Source organism: Phyllosticta citriasiana (assembly GCF_038021145.1).
Source record: "Phyllosticta citriasiana strain CBS 120426 chromosome Unknown IWZ02scaffold_2, whole genome shotgun sequence".
Taxonomy (NCBI): Eukaryota; Fungi; Ascomycota; class Dothideomycetes; order Botryosphaeriales; family Phyllostictaceae; genus Phyllosticta; species Phyllosticta citriasiana.
Window position 1 is genome coordinate 2,767,498 of NW_027117279.1, and position 14,563 is coordinate 2,782,060.

At 51.1% G+C, this 14,563-nt stretch overlaps 4 protein-coding genes across 4 annotated transcripts; 2 read left to right on the forward strand and 2 right to left on the reverse strand.

The window, feature by feature from the left end:
* Nucleotides 1-3,397: 3,397 nt before the first annotated feature.
* IWZ02DRAFT_145088 (uncharacterized protein) lies at nt 3,398-6,702 on the reverse strand. The gene has a single exon (XM_066761821.1). It carries the CDS (start codon nt 6,558-6,560, stop codon nt 3,702-3,704), a length of 2,859 nt encoding a protein of 952 aa, XP_066626643.1. The 5' UTR covers nt 6,561-6,702; the 3' UTR covers nt 3,398-3,701.
* A 598-nt stretch (nt 6,703-7,300) lies between these two features.
* On the forward strand, nt 7,301-10,058 carry IWZ02DRAFT_371214 (uncharacterized protein; the record flags this gene model as incomplete). Its single annotated transcript, XM_066764548.1, has 2 exons — nt 7,301-7,503; nt 7,577-10,058. The coding sequence occupies 2 exons, from the start codon at nt 7,301-7,303 to the stop codon at nt 10,056-10,058; spliced, it is 2,685 nt and encodes an 894-aa protein (XP_066626644.1).
* Nucleotides 10,059-11,498: 1,440 nt separating this feature from the next.
* IWZ02DRAFT_371178 (uncharacterized protein) lies at nt 11,499-11,687 on the reverse strand (the record flags this gene model as incomplete). Its single annotated transcript, XM_066764543.1, has 1 exon — nt 11,499-11,687. A coding segment is annotated over one exon (189 nt), but the record flags the coding sequence as incomplete, so codon positions are not given.
* A 120-nt stretch (nt 11,688-11,807) lies between these two features.
* On the forward strand, nt 11,808-12,529 carry IWZ02DRAFT_443457 (uncharacterized protein). The gene is made up of 2 exons (XM_066767025.1): nt 11,808-12,108; nt 12,319-12,529. The coding sequence occupies exons 1-2, from the start codon at nt 11,931-11,933 to the stop codon at nt 12,423-12,425; spliced, it is 285 nt and encodes a 94-aa protein (XP_066626646.1). The 5' UTR covers nt 11,808-11,930; the 3' UTR covers nt 12,426-12,529.
* The last annotated feature ends 2,034 nt before the right edge of the window (nt 12,530-14,563 follow it).

The window sequence follows — 14,563 nt, forward strand, 5'->3', positions numbered from 1 at the left end:
CGTATAGTATTAAAGATTTACTAAGCGTTATATAGCCTTAAAGAGGCTCCCCTTCTCTAGTAAACCTACTTTATAGGTATCCTAAGGAAGCTTAGCTTTAAATAAGTACTAGGAATTAAGTATCTCTTCTCTAATAGCCTTATATATGTATTCTTCTATATAGACGACTTCTATATAGTTTACTTTTATAAAGATGTAGTATATATAGTAGCTATTAAATCTAAACTTAAGAGGGAGATTAAGATTATAGGTAGAGCTCCTATCTACTAGTTCTTAGGCATGAAGATTACTAGGAATAGGGCTAAGCGGGTCCTTTAGGTAGACTAAGAAGCGTATATTAAGAAGATAGCTACCTAGTACGTAATTAAACTTAATACTAAGCCTCCGTAATTACTACTCCTAGTAAGATTAGACCTCTTTATACCTAAGGACTATGTTACTATACTTAAAGAGATTAAGGCATTTTAAGGCCGTATTAGCTTAATTAACTTCGTAGCTATTACTATATACTTAGATATCGCCTTTACTACATCTTAGCTAGCTAGATACCTTATAAACCCTATAAAGGCTTATTTAAAGGCTACTAATTACGTCCTATAGTACTTACTTAATACTAAGGAACTTAGCCTATAGTATAGATAAGGACGGCTAAATAGAGTAGCGCTTAGCACCCTATATAGGAAGTTCTTTAGAGCTTTAGACGCTTTATTTAGTAATAATATAGCTACTTATAAGTCGTCTAAAGGATAGATCTTTATACTATTTAGCGGCCTAGTAGACTAGAAGGCTACGCGCTAAACTACCGTTATAAAATCTACTACTAAAGCTAAGTTATTATCTCTCTCTTACACTAGGACTAAGATAGTTTAGTAGAAGTAATTCTTTAAGAATCTCCGCTTATAATTAGACTTATTACTAATTCTTTAGTACGATAACTAATAAACGCTTAGGATTATTACTAAAGATCTTCCTAAACTAAAAACATCTCTTTAATACATAGATATCTACTAACATTAGCTATACTAAGCGTACTAGGATAGCTCTATTTATTTTTAATAGTATCTAACTAAAGAGATGCCCGCTAATAGCCTTACTAAATAACTTAATAGAGTAGTCTATAAAGCCTTTATCTAATAGGCTAGACTTACTCTAGCTAGAATAGAGTTTTAGGAGTAGTAGTCTACTACTCGTAATATATTAGCTTATCCTATTATATAGGATTAATACTAAACCTAATAGTACTAATACGTAACCCCGTAACTAATAATTTAATAACCCTCTTATTAATTATACTATCTCCTACGTATTAAGACTATCCTTACTTATTTCTTCCCTTCCTTTAAACTAATAATATCCTCTTACTAGAGTAGTAGCCTCTTTAATAACCTTAATAACCTTATCTTTAGACCTCTTAAGCGCTAAACGCTTAAATACGGAGTAGCTATCTAGGCTACCTTTACTTCTATTACTAAAAAACACTACATCTAGCTATATAGAGCCTACTAGGACCCTATATAATTAAAGTAGATATATAACGTCCTCTCCTTAGTCCTCCCTACCTTTATTAAACTTAACTATAAGACTAGCTATACCTTTAACTTAGTATTTATCCTCTATAAGTCTATTTACTATAATAAGAAACCGAACTATATATAAGTCCTTAGGAGTAGCGTCTATTAAGCTAGCTTATTTAATAATCTTATTATCTTACGCCTATATACCTTATTAGTTTTTAACTCTATTTAGGAGGAATTATACTATAATAACTATCTAGGTAAGATTAACTACGGCTATCTCTTAAATCCTAATAATAAGATGCTTCTCCTTAAAGGAGCCTATATAAGCTACGTTCTTACCTATTAGCCCTATACCTAGACTAGATACTAGGTAGTAGTTAGCTACTTTAAGGGTATTAAATAAGAGGATAAGGGTATAGGTAAAGTTAGCTTTATAGACCTTATAATAGATAATTAAGAGGCCTAGGGAACCCTCCCTTAGTATTACTAAGGCATTTCCTATTTTAGCTAGACTATAACTTTATCTTATAGTATTCTTATATCTCTTAGGCTTTAGAATTATTCTATTCTAGGGGGGTAAATTACGCTAAGACGACTCTACTATACGTGCTTAATATAATATCTTTAATATCTCTTAAGGCGTAGTAGTAGTAATATTAGTACTAAACTAATAAGATACGTTTATAATTACCTAATTCTAATTATATAAAGTAGTTATATGAGTAGATAGTTATAGAGACAAGATAATATCTTCCCCTCATCACATGACTGATTACGTACACGGACGTACCCTCTGATCCGTGATTGGCTCGCGAAATCGAACGGCCGCGAAACGACCATAATTACATGGTTGGCCTTTTCCTCATACTCTTCTTTGGGCGTCCCCGACTAAACAAGCGAAGCGGATCAAATCAGCCAAGTGCCAGACGCCGAGTTGAAGCTGGGCTTGCGTCGACGGGCAGTGTGCGTGGTAGTCGAAGACCGTTCAACAGCGGCCCTTGACCGAGATTCTGGACATCAAAGTCCGGTACGTGGACGAGGAAAACAGGTACGGCATGGTCGAATCTGGCACCCTACGCATCAAGGGTCTCGTCGTAACTTGCTCCTTGGACAACGAGCACCCCTCGAACGATGATGGATTCATAGCTGTCGCCGACACCGTGCCTGGGATTTCGCTTTTGAGAAAAAGAAGCCCCGCTATCAAAAAGTACCGCAATGAGGAGCAGTTGTGGGGCATCGGAAGGCCGACTGTCTCGGTCTGGATCGATGCGGAAGATGACAGGGAGACGTTTGCTGCGGTGGGGAAGGTCCTCTTGCTCATCACCTCCCGGTAAGGTTTGCTGTTGGCCCGCACTGATCTGGAAGACGTGTATTCGAGGATTGGAGTTTGCGACTTGCAGCCACGCTACTCAATGGACCCGTTCAAGGAGAGTGTGGTCAAAATTATTTGAAGAAATCCCATCCCACATTGTATTTGGTGCACACGTCCACAAAAGCTTTCGTTCTCAGGTCGAAGAAATTGTACATAAATACACAAGGGCATCTATCAACCAGCGTCAGCATCTCCGAATCTAAGTCTTTTGTTTCCTCCGCTGTGTTGCTCCTCAAATTTTAGCAATGATCCAGCTGCTTGCACTCTCGCCCCGTGTTATCATGCTCGCCGGAAGAAGTATCAAATGCCCGCTTTCCCTCGCATCGCCTCCTTTGCCCATCGCAGCAAGGCACAGCAAGAACAGCACGTCACATCACGCACGCCCCCTATCAGAAATCTTCAGTTGATTATTCATCCAACAATTTTATGCACTGCGTTGCGCGAGCAAGCATACATAACACTGGACATCCCATCATCCTACAAGTCTGTTTCTTCAAGGTCGAAATGAAAAAGACTTAGAAGTAAAGGGAAAGAGGCAAAGGCGGACTCTATGTACAGTATAAGGTAGGGCAAGGAAGCAGAAGAGATAAACTTTGGGTCGATCGAGCTTTTGGGCTAGTGGTATTGAGCTGATGTGCTGGGTGATCATTATGCTTCGCACTATCTGGCAGCTTCGTCTGCCAACTGTCGTCTCTTAAAACGTCTTCGGTAGGGAAAAGGGAGAGAGAGAGAGAGGGGAAGGGGGTGGAAAAGTGATCCGGGTATGACGCGCGTAAATCGTCTTTCTGCCGCCGGTCCAGCAGCAAGCAGTATTACTCCAAATACGGATACACCGGCTTCGCCTCCGCATCACGTTCCGGCGGCTGCTGCGCCGGCCTGCCCGACAAACTGAGCAGGTACTGCTCGACTTCGTCATCGCTGGGCCAGCCGCCGAGTTCGCTCGCTTCAGGGTCTTCCAGCTTGAGACGCGCCAGGGCGACCTGATCGTCCGAGTGCCGCGGCATAGTGAGCAGAACGTCTTTAGCCGCGATGTTCGCGTCGAAGTAGTATCCAGCGGACGTCGATGTCTTGCTGGTGCCAGGGCTACTATCAGGAGCGCCGCTCGGGGTCTTGCTCTTGCCATGTGGCAAGTACGCGCGGTATTCGAGGTGCGCGCGCAGCAAGATAATGGCGAAGCGTAGGCGCACGCGGCCGTTGTTTGAGTACTTGGTGTTGAATACGAGCATGGCCGTGTTGCGCTTGAGGAACTCGGCCACGCTGAGCAATCCCTCGAAGTCGTACATGATTCCCAGAGCCTGGATGTAGCGCTGCATGATGTGCGGGATGGGGACCTGGGTGCCGGAAAGAGCCTCGTCCGATTTGTGCGGCTCGGCGCCGACAAGGTGGTTGAAGAGCGTGCGCAAGTACCGTGCGTCTGCGCTGCAGTGCTCGAGGTGGTCGTCCCATTCTCTTCGCACTTCCTTGGCCGAAGAAAGGATGTCCTCGACTGCTGTAATCTTGCGCAGCGCGTCGCAACGAGCCCTAATCCGGGTTTCTCGTTTGGTCGCGCGCATCGCGAAAGCCTTGCAGATGATGCCGAAGCCCTCCTGGTCCAGCTCGACTTCGAGCTGTGTCATTGTTTCCATGGCGTCTCGTATGATGCCCGTTGACATGTCGTTCAATTTCTTCAAGCCGTATTGCGCAAGCGCGATCAAGACAGAGTTCCAGCTGCGCCTATCATCCGACCTTTTCAAGCTCAAGAGCTCCAGTGCGCGATGGATGAGAAGCGGTTGCTCATGCTGTGTATGTTTTGGACGAAATGGACTTGGCCGATACCAGAGCCTTGTGAGCAGTAAAATATACGACCTGAAGACTGATCTGGGAATCTTTGCTGCTTCGTCCGGTGTCACATCCCGCTTGAGGAGTGCTTGCAAGGATGGATTGGAGTCATGGAGTTGGCTTATCACATGCAACGCCTCTCCGTAGTTGGCGGCCGTTTCCACAAGAAACTCGAGGCAAAGTCCGTTTGGAGTGACTCCTTTGGAAATCATTCGGTCGAAGAGTTCTTTTGTGTTGGGTAGCTTGAGCGTGGGATCGATCCGATCACGATATGATTTTGGAAGAGGCCAGACGTCTGGTGAGTCTCCAGGGAGAGGCTCTTTCCACCCTGGACCATGGAATGGCATGTCGGCACTTAGAGCATCTTTTTGTCGTCTCGTCCGTCGACGGTCAGCCACAATCTTCTGAAACATGACAAGATAGACTTGCTGGTCCTGGGGAGTGCTTGAAGAATCATAGGCAAGAAAGCATGCCCAAGCCTCTTCGAGCGTTCTGGTGCTTCTTACGCGCGCTGCCCAGATTGCCGGATCAAGGGCAGTTTGAGAAGGAGGCACCTTGCCTTGAAGACCCGTGCTATTCTCTGCTTTTTTGCTTTGTCGTGGATAGTGCATGATTCGTGTCTGAATTGTCGGGCTGTTGTCCAAGTCCCAACCAGTCAAAATCATTGCGGCCCGGTCTGCCTCAGCGGCAGGATAGCCAGCTTCCTCCATTTTTCGAAGCAGTTGCCCTGCACGGGAGATGGCGTCCTCGTGGAGAATATCTTCATCCATGGCCGTCCGGTCTTCCTTCCAAGGAGGCCATCCTTTGGACTTCAAAGATGCCCAGACACGTTCCTTGGCGGTCTTGACGTGGCCAAGCTGGATCCGCACCAAAGCTCTGTAGCCATCTTCCGTGATTGGTATGGGCGGGTCGTATTCTGCGATGCGACGCAAGATTTCGAATTGCGCCCTCTCCTGGTACGTCGCGGATGCATACGGATTTGGTGTCGAGGGAAGCGAAAGAAGCTTGAGCGCTTTGTTGTAAATGTGGGCCATTTTCACTCTCCTGTCGACCATTTTTTCTTCCGGAACCTTGTCATTCGGAATGTCGGATCGATGAGTACCAACATGACGGGGATTGATTTTCTCGGTAACCAATTTGGTCAACGGAATTATGGCCGAAGGAAGCAAATTTCGAGCATGACGCAAAAGGCGGAGAAAGAGGATGAAGACGGTTAATTCATCCATGGGAAAAGCTTCCTGGAATTTATGACGACCGTCCGAATACTCAGGAAGCCCTGCTCGGCCAAGGGAAAACCGGAGTAGATATCGAAAAGCACCTAAAGTCAAGCGCTCACGCCGCAGCAAAAATAAAACAACCCATATGGGAACTGGGCCTTTTGCATGGCCTCCACGTAGCATCGAGACGGCATCTTCGCTTGATTTGGCGACCAACACATTGGCCCACAACTCCAAGTCCTCCCAAGCATAGCCTTTCGAAACTATCCAAGACCGGACCTTTTTCGGAACGTGTACGGTACCACGATCGGGCTGACTCGAGTCGCAGAGCCATTCCACGTACTGTGCCACGAAGTACTGCATCGAAGGCCTGGGGGTTGGATGAAGAACAATGGTGGGGTGTTCGCCGCGCGGGGGGGTTTTCGCGGGATTGTTGTAGCTCAAGTCGGACTTGTTGGCAAAAGCTGGGGGAACGGCATGGAATTGCTGGGCCTTTTCGAGGACCTCGACCAGGTATTCAGACGGACTTGGCTTCCTGACATGGGCCTTTTTTAAGGCTCGCCCGCGCAGCGCGGTGCCACCAGGTTGGTAGGTTGGGAAGTGGATCACCCTCTTCTCCGAGCTGTCACCTGCCATGTCTTGTGCCGACGATGGTTGTCCTCTTGTCAAGCTGTGGACATGGTGGCGCTCGCGAGTAAGCCGGGAAGAGACGACTCGGAGAGGCGGTGGGGTGGGCCATTGAGGATTGCGTCCATGTGAGGAATTGGGGAAGCGCGCCGACGTGTGCTTCTGATCAGAAAGTCAACAGCTGGCAGTGTTGAGCGTGGATCGCGTGAGAATACCGTTCGATGGAGGGCGGGGCGCAATGGAGCAAATTCAGCAAATGCGAGGCAGAAGATGCGTGACCCGTGAGGGAAAAGATGGAGGAGCATTCACAGAGCCATTCGGAAGCAGCATTGGGAGCTGGAGCCGGAGGAAGCTGTGATGCGGGGGGGTCGATGGTGTGGAGAAGGGCCGAGAGAACAGATATCGAGTGGTGGTGGTTGGTGGTTGTGCGCAACAGACGGCTTGAGCGCAGGACAGGACGGAACTGGAAGGGTCTGGGGTTTGGACAGATTATCTTATCTTGGGGGAAAAAAAAAAAAAAAAGATCTCCTATCTCGGCATTTCGTCGGATCCCGCCGTCTTGGCCCGTCGCTGTCGCCGTCGCCGTTGCAGTCGCATCGACACTCCGCCCGGTCGTCGCTCACTCTCTGGCTCCAATCTGGTGTGTAGTTACTAGTTACCCGGACACCGCAGCGACTGGACCGAACGGCACATCAACACCCCCGACGACGACATCACCCATCATTGCCGCCGCTCGCCCCGTCCGAGCAATGTCGCATCAGAACGGCGTCCTCACGCCGCCCGACAATCCCCAGCCCGACTCTGCATCTGCGACCGCTTCCTCACCCTCTGCCGCAAAACGAAAGCGCTCCCTCTCCAACCATGACGCGCTCCCGCAACGCGACAAGAGGCCCCCGCGCGCCCCCCGGTCCGCAAAAGCCCTACTCGAAGACGTCCTCGACATTTTGAAGAGGTTTGCGCGCCCAACCCACGCCCTGCCTCCATACTTCACCGCGCCCAAAATGCTGACTTTCCATCCTCTGCAGCTACGACACGACCCCATCCATCCTCAACCATCCCATTCCCGCCGCCCTCGACCGCGCAGTCTCTGGGGAGCCCAACTCAAAGCGCGCAAAGCTTGCCCAGTCCGCCCCTGCTCCCTCCACCATTGCGGGCAAGGTTCAATCCGAGTCGTACGCATCCCTCGATGACTTTGTTCGCGATGCGGATGCCGTGTGCTCCCAGCTTTCGAGCTCCATCTCTGCTCACCACCCGACCTCCGAAGTCGACGCGAAGCTTCTGACCGGCGTGTTGGCTTTCAAAAAGGTTCTGAAAAACCTTGTCATTAGAGAGGCATTACTGGACCCTGCATCAATAAACAACCAGGAGAGTGCTGATGGCATTGCCGAGGACGATAACAGTGCCACAGATGAAGTCGAAATCAAGGTCGAGCCAGAGGATGAATCTGGAGACACCCTCACGGGCGCGCGATCCGTCTTGACGCTTTTTGCCTCGACCCAAGGCAACAAGCAGCTTTTCACCGGCTTGCAGAAGCCCGTCAAGGTCCAAAAAGATGCCGCGGGGCTCGACATTTCAGTCGACGTGCTTTTGCCTTTGGACGAGACCAACTTTCCGAGCATGATTTCCGCGACAAAGATCATTCCTGTGCACACCGAAGATGCGATCGGCGGCAAGGCCAAGGGCCCAACATTTGGAGAGATTTTCGGCCCACCTCCTAAATTCAGGGAGCTCAAGCCCCCCATTCCCTCAAGCCAGACTACTACGCGTGGCAACACGGTAGTCTGGGGTCCCCAGGACCCGTTTGCTCGGATGAGCCGCCGCGGATCGACGTTTTCAAGCCAAAAGCTTACCGCAGGAGATTGGCTGGGTTATGGTGGAGTGGATCCTCCCAAAGAGCCGACATCGCCTTCTGCAAAGCGGAAGCAACGAGATCGCGCTTTGAGCACGGGAGAAGTGAATCCTCCCGTCTCGGAGGAGGAAAAGGCTGCACTTGAGAGAGCCAAGGCGGATGCACTCTTTCGCAGCGTCTACTCCAGCTTCGCTCCAACTCACGATGACGGTATAGCGGTGGTGCCCGAGGAAACCAAGAATCGTGTCTGGTGGCAAAAGGTGGGAGAACGGAGATTTCAGCAGAGTTTCGCCATCGACCCTGCGCTGGCCGAAGAGCAGCCGGGTGATGCCCGCAACGGAGAGTCGCAATCGGACGAGGACGAAGCCTTCAAAGAAGCGGTCGATTCGTGGGAGCCGGAGGAGCTCAACGTGCCTGAAAAGGTGGAGCGGGAGAATCAAGATCGTGAGGTGGAGGAAGTTCTCAACGACATCAACGAGCTCCTGGAAAGCCTGCACTCCTACCAGCGGATTCGTTACAGCACACTGGCTCCATCATCGCGCACCCCAGCTGCACAAGATGCAGTATGCCCGTCTACGCCTTCATCCGAGGAGATGGATATTTACAATGTGCTCAAGAGTCAACTGGCTTTGATGGTGTCTAGTCTGCCTCCATATGCGATTGCAAAGCTCAATGGTGACCAGCTGGAGGACCTGAACATCTCCAAGAAGCTCGTGATCAAGACCAAGGACTACAAGGGCGTATTGGAAGAGGACCAGGTGTCTAAGCTGGCCAAGTCTGCCGCTATTGGAGCTGGCACTGTGAACCCTGCCATGTCAGGCCGTCCAAGTGCACCAGTGCATGGATATGCGCCATCTCCCAACCATTATGGACGCCCCGCCCCTGGACCCCAATACGCGGGCCGACCCGTTGGAGCACCTCAGTCATATTACACACCACAGCCCTCGCAGGTCCGTTCGCCTTCGATGCATCAATACCCTCCTCGCACAGGGCCACACTACCCGACTGCAGGCGGATATCCGGCGACTGCACCAAGACCAAGCTTTCCACCCTCATATCCTCAACAGACTCCAGCCCGTGCTCCTTCCTACGGTGCAGCTGCTTCGGCCTACCAAACACCAATGCCATTGCAGTATGGACAGCGCCCGCAGTCGATGTATGGAATGGCGCCCCCACCGGGATACCCTCCACGCACTCAAGGCCATGGGCCAGCCTTTAACTACACGGCCACAGGAAGCCCACACGTTCGCGGTGGCAGCAGTCCACTGAAGCAGAACCCGCTTGCACCCACCGCCGGCGGCCCTCAGACGCCGTACGGACAGCGACCGCCGTCGGCTTCTGCGGCATATCCATATGCTACTCCAGGTGCACACCATCAGCCTCCACAGCAGCCTGGTCGCCCCAACTCATACTACCCTTCCACGTCCGGAGTCGGCGGAGGCCCATACAGCAACGGCCAGTTGGGCTCGCACACGCCCGGCGCCAACATGAGCTATCAGGGAGCAATGGCAGCGTACGCGCAGAGCATGGCACGGCATGGAGAACAGCTGCATCAACGGCAAGCTCCGTCTCAATCGCAAAGGCAGACCAGTGCAACGCCGCAACCTCAGCAGAGCCAGGGACAGCAGGGCGGCGGTCCCCAGCCTGTTGCGTCATAATTGAAAGGCTACTGAAGCGAAATCAGTGTATCAGTTGGCAAATATGCTGGATACTCACATTTGCCGCGAGGAATGATTTCGGCGAGGTCGAAAGCCTTGACAGGCGTTCAAGGAGCTCATAGATGAAAGGCGAGTGATTGGAAAACGCGACATGTCGAACGGGCTCTGGATGCAACACAAAATGCAAGTAGTCGACGGGCACGAAGGGAGGTAGGCAGGCATTCTGCTTAAACGATCACGGCGGGCAAGGGGGTAGGTGGCATCATGGAGTTCTTCTGTTTTGTCTTGACTTCTTCTTTTCTTCAATTCAACCCGCGTCTGCTTTGTCCAACTTTTCTCCCTGCTCTTCTGCTACTTCCCTACGTCCGTCGTTTCGTCCGCTTTCCAACTGATTCACTCAACCACGCACGCTGCTGGATTATCTTCCTTGGTGGAAAGAGGGCGTGGTGTCTCAATCTGTCGACTGCGCGGCCTCGTTTCCGCGCCCCATTCACACGTTGGATAATGCAATGTCCGTCCTATTGTTTTTGTCTTTTTCGTGATGCATGTCTATCTATCTGTCTGTCTTGGTGGCCGCGGCTGCGTGCGGTGCTTCCTTTCCATTGCTTCGTCAATGAGGCGGGCCCAACCTAAAGGCATTTCCTTCGTCCCACGGGAAGCCATGCGCTGTGCCACTGCCATGAGAATACTGGCGACTTGTGCATGACTTCCCCAGGACGGCAGAATCGGCCAGCCTGTCTTTGAAATTAATATTGCGTGTCTTTGCTCTCCTTCCATATTTTGCCTTCCCTTCGCGCCTCGGTTGCTGTCTTTGTACTCTCTCATGCTCTTGATAAAAACGACGTTTCTTTGCTGTTTCATTGCTTTTTCTTCTTCTAATAGACGGACAGTCGGACGGCAAATCAACTGACGCTGCCGCGGGTTGTCCGGATCGAGGACGTCGACCACAGTCTCCTCCCTACGCTTCTATTGGGTGGGCACGGTGTCGGGTCGAGTCGGGCAGAGTGGTAGTGAGAGAGGGGAGCGGTGCGGTGCGGTGCGGATTCAGCAGTTGCAAGCAAGTTTCAGATGCGATTGGTGTGATTGATGCAATGATGCACACGGATGGTTCATGGATGTACTAGACGAATCATTAGACTGCGTTTCTGCCTTCTTCGTTGACGCCGACCCGGCCCGGCCCTGGTTTACTCGTCATGGAACAAGTATATCGCCAACGCTGCTCTCCGCTTCGTTCGAGATAAGGTGTGTTATTTCTCACTGGGTGCGGCGGGGAGTCATGTGTAAAAATCAAGAGTCTGGCTGTTCGATTGACCATATAAACAGGCCTCTTCCGTCCCCCATCTCCTCCTCTCATCTCCTCCACACTTACCCACAGATCCCACCTTAAATCGTCTCTCTTCCCCCCTCTCTTCTCGCCTCCCTCATCCTCAACCCCTACAGCTACACCTCCCTCTCCACCGCCCCGACAATCCTCACCTTCTCACCGACACCAAAGCACGCCTCGCCCTGCTGCAGCGCATGCACTAGCACCGGCAGCGCCGCGTCGCCAAAGTCGGCCGCGCTACGCACCTTGTCCAAGTCCTCGGCCAACTCGCGCGTTACGCGGGGCAAGTACCAACGCGGGAAGGCGGCGACGGCGGAGGCGGTCGTCGTCGGGTGCGAGAAGGCTGTCGTTGCTGCTGCCGCCGCCGCTGCGGGAGTGGTGGTGGTAGAAGAGGAGGGGGGCTGCGGTGATGATGATGATGATGATGATGATGATGATGATGATGATGGGGGCTTTTTGGAGGTGCTAGGGATGTGCTTGCTGGGCTTGGGTTGCGCGGTCTGCGTGCTGTTAGGACTGGCTTCCGGTGGAACCCGGCCGGTGGGAGAATGGAAGAAAGAGTTTGTGGCGCTCGCTTGCTTACCGTTGCTGGGGCTTCGGATGTTGCTATTTTGACTTTTTTGGCGGCCGGTTGCGCGGCGGTCGAGACGTCGTTGGCGTCGCTTTCGCTTTCGCTTTCATCGCTGCTGCTGCTGCTGGCTTCGCTGCTCGAGCTGGAAGACACGGCTGTTGGATTGGAAAAGGAATCAATCAGGGTGGAGAAGAAAATGATGTGCGCCCGGTGAGAAGTCGGACTGGCTGGAACCGTGGGCGTGGAAAAGACTCAAGCTTTTGATGGGGACGGGGCAGAAAATAGACAGACAGAAGACGAAGGCGTCAAAGGATCAAAAGAGGAAAAGAACTGAGCGATTGCAAGACGTCTTCAGGAAGTCTTACCTGCTGTCCGAACTTTCCTGGCTCTTCTTCTGGCGGGCTTGGGTTTCGTCGCCTTTGCCGCCATGATGCGTTTCGTGCGCAAAAAACTTTCAATGGGCTTGTCCTAATGGCAGAGTCTGGCGTCAAGAGTCTCAAATTTTCAAAATCAGTAAATGAGCTCAATCGAGACGTGTCAAGGGCTTGGAGATAATGTTTGTAGTGCAGTGGTGGTTGTTTCGTCGTTCGCAAGGAAAAGTAGAGGATGCACTAGCGAGTCATTTCAGCGCCAGGCTTGGGCGCTTCTGACTCGCCTGAACAATCACATTGTTCTCGGGCTCGCATGTCAACAACAACACCGCCGCGACATCTTTGAGACTCGACACTTTCTTGGGATTTCTGTGTGTTAGCATGGTCTAAAAATCTTATACTCGTACTCGTGAGCTCGGTCTGATGTCTTTCAGCGCAAGTATATGCGCGCCGCTCCCCTCACAATATGTGCATCGTTTACTGATTCGCAAGACACTTCCACACAATCTTATTTCGGTAGAGCATGCCGTCTTTTGCCTCTTGAGAAGTATTTCCCATACGATCCAAGCGGGGCATCAGCTGAAGCAAGACGAATCGGACTTTGGGCTGATTGGAAGCCTGTCGTGTTGTCAATTTCTGTTGCAAACGTGGACCTGCTGCCCGAACGCACACCCAGGAGCTCTGGTATCTCGGCATCATTGCAACAGCGAGCTTGTGATGCGCCAGTATCGTTGAGGTCCAATATCAACACGTCGGATGAAGGGCCATAGTTTGCTCGTGTAGGCTTGGGTAAAGAGACGCCCTTAAGCTCCTCTTGCCAACGTAAGCCATTTCCCAGCCCGTCGACGTAGGAAGGGTGTTGAAAGGATACGTTGCAGGGTCAGTAAGAGGTGGCATCGTTTTGGTAGCCACGAGGGGATATAGGGAAGAGATCCAAATGGAATAATTGAGACAAGCTGTAGGAGGCGGACTTCAGTAGATGTGGCGGGCGAGAAGTCGCTCACATGGCCACCGCCACGGTTTGACTGGATTCGTTGGGGAGTGTGCGCAGTAAGAAAAACAATTGCATCCCCAGCAGAAGAGCTGCCTCGAGTTTCGTTGAGTGGTCGCCGGGATGGAGAAGCGTCAGATGCCAGGTGCCCAACACACGTATGGAAGCATCGAGGCAGCCCGATTCAAAACAGCGGTTGACCTGAAGGCAGATCAAATCGCCATGAACTATTCCACCGTGGTGTCACTACTCATGCAATGCGCAGACCTGGTACTACCTGTGGAGTGGCCCCTGATCTGCAGCCTGCCCGAATCAAAACCGCCTTGTCCAAAAGAACTGGTCAGTCAAAAGGACGAAGGACGTATGAAACATTAGACCAGGTCTTCTTGCAAAAAGACGGCGATAGTACGACGTATTTGTAAAAAGGAAACAACTACTGCAAAGCAGTCTCAGGCTTAACTTGAACCAAACACGCAACAAAGCAAGCAAGTTAGGCAGTAAGTCGCGGCGCGTGCAGGCGCAAGCGCAGATATATTTATCAGGAACATTGTGACTACAGTAAGGCTGTCAAAATGCTTCAAGTGAACACCAAGCAAGGCCAGAGTGCGTGACAGAGTCTCCTGATCTCTTACTTTGCATCACCACATGAAGAACCACAACACCACAGCACAGCCACCAGCCCACCGAACACTTCAGCAAAACAACAAGGCATTCATCCTGCACCGTACTCCCATTCCCATTCCCATTCAAGGACCGACTGATCGATCCGCTCAACAAGCAACCATGTCTAGATACTGTGCGTACACGCTGTCTGTTTGAAGTCATCCTCGTCCATCCCAACCCATCCCATCTCCAGCCCTACCAAACCAAGCCAGACCGAACCAAACCCACCCAATCCGTATCGTGCCATCCATTCGTACCGTCCGTAAAACCCCGACAAGAACACGACATGTTTTCCGCCGTTCCACTTCTCATTACTTGCTTGCCGCCATCCCACAGCCCGAGACCGCCCCAGGGGCCCGCAGCAAAGATCAAAAAGTCAACAGTAAGCAAGCATCCTCAACTCACAATCCGTAAGTGTCGTCCTTTTTGCTTCAAACATCACATCGCTCGCTCACACGCACACCCAACACCCCGCAGCGCTGTAGCCCGGCAACCACCAAAATAAAGCATCTGCACGCGTGCGATCCCATCGTCTGCCCCTCTCGGACGTAGGCAGTGCAGTAAGCAGGCGATAGCGGTAGAGCA

Excerpts from the sequence above, each read along its gene's own strand:
- IWZ02DRAFT_443457 (XM_066767025.1), top strand. The coding sequence starts at position 11,931 with ATGGAAGAAAGAGTTTGTGGCGCTCGCTTGCTTACCGTTGCTGGGGCT. Across the intron at positions 12,109-12,318 it reads GCTCGAGCTGGAAGACACGG|CTGCTGTCCGAACTTTCCTG; the intron begins CTGTTGGATTGG and ends AGGAAGTCTTAC.
- IWZ02DRAFT_145088 (XM_066761821.1), bottom strand. The coding sequence starts at position 6,560 with ATGGCAGGTGACAGCTCGGAGAAGAGGGTGATCCACTTCCCAACCTAC.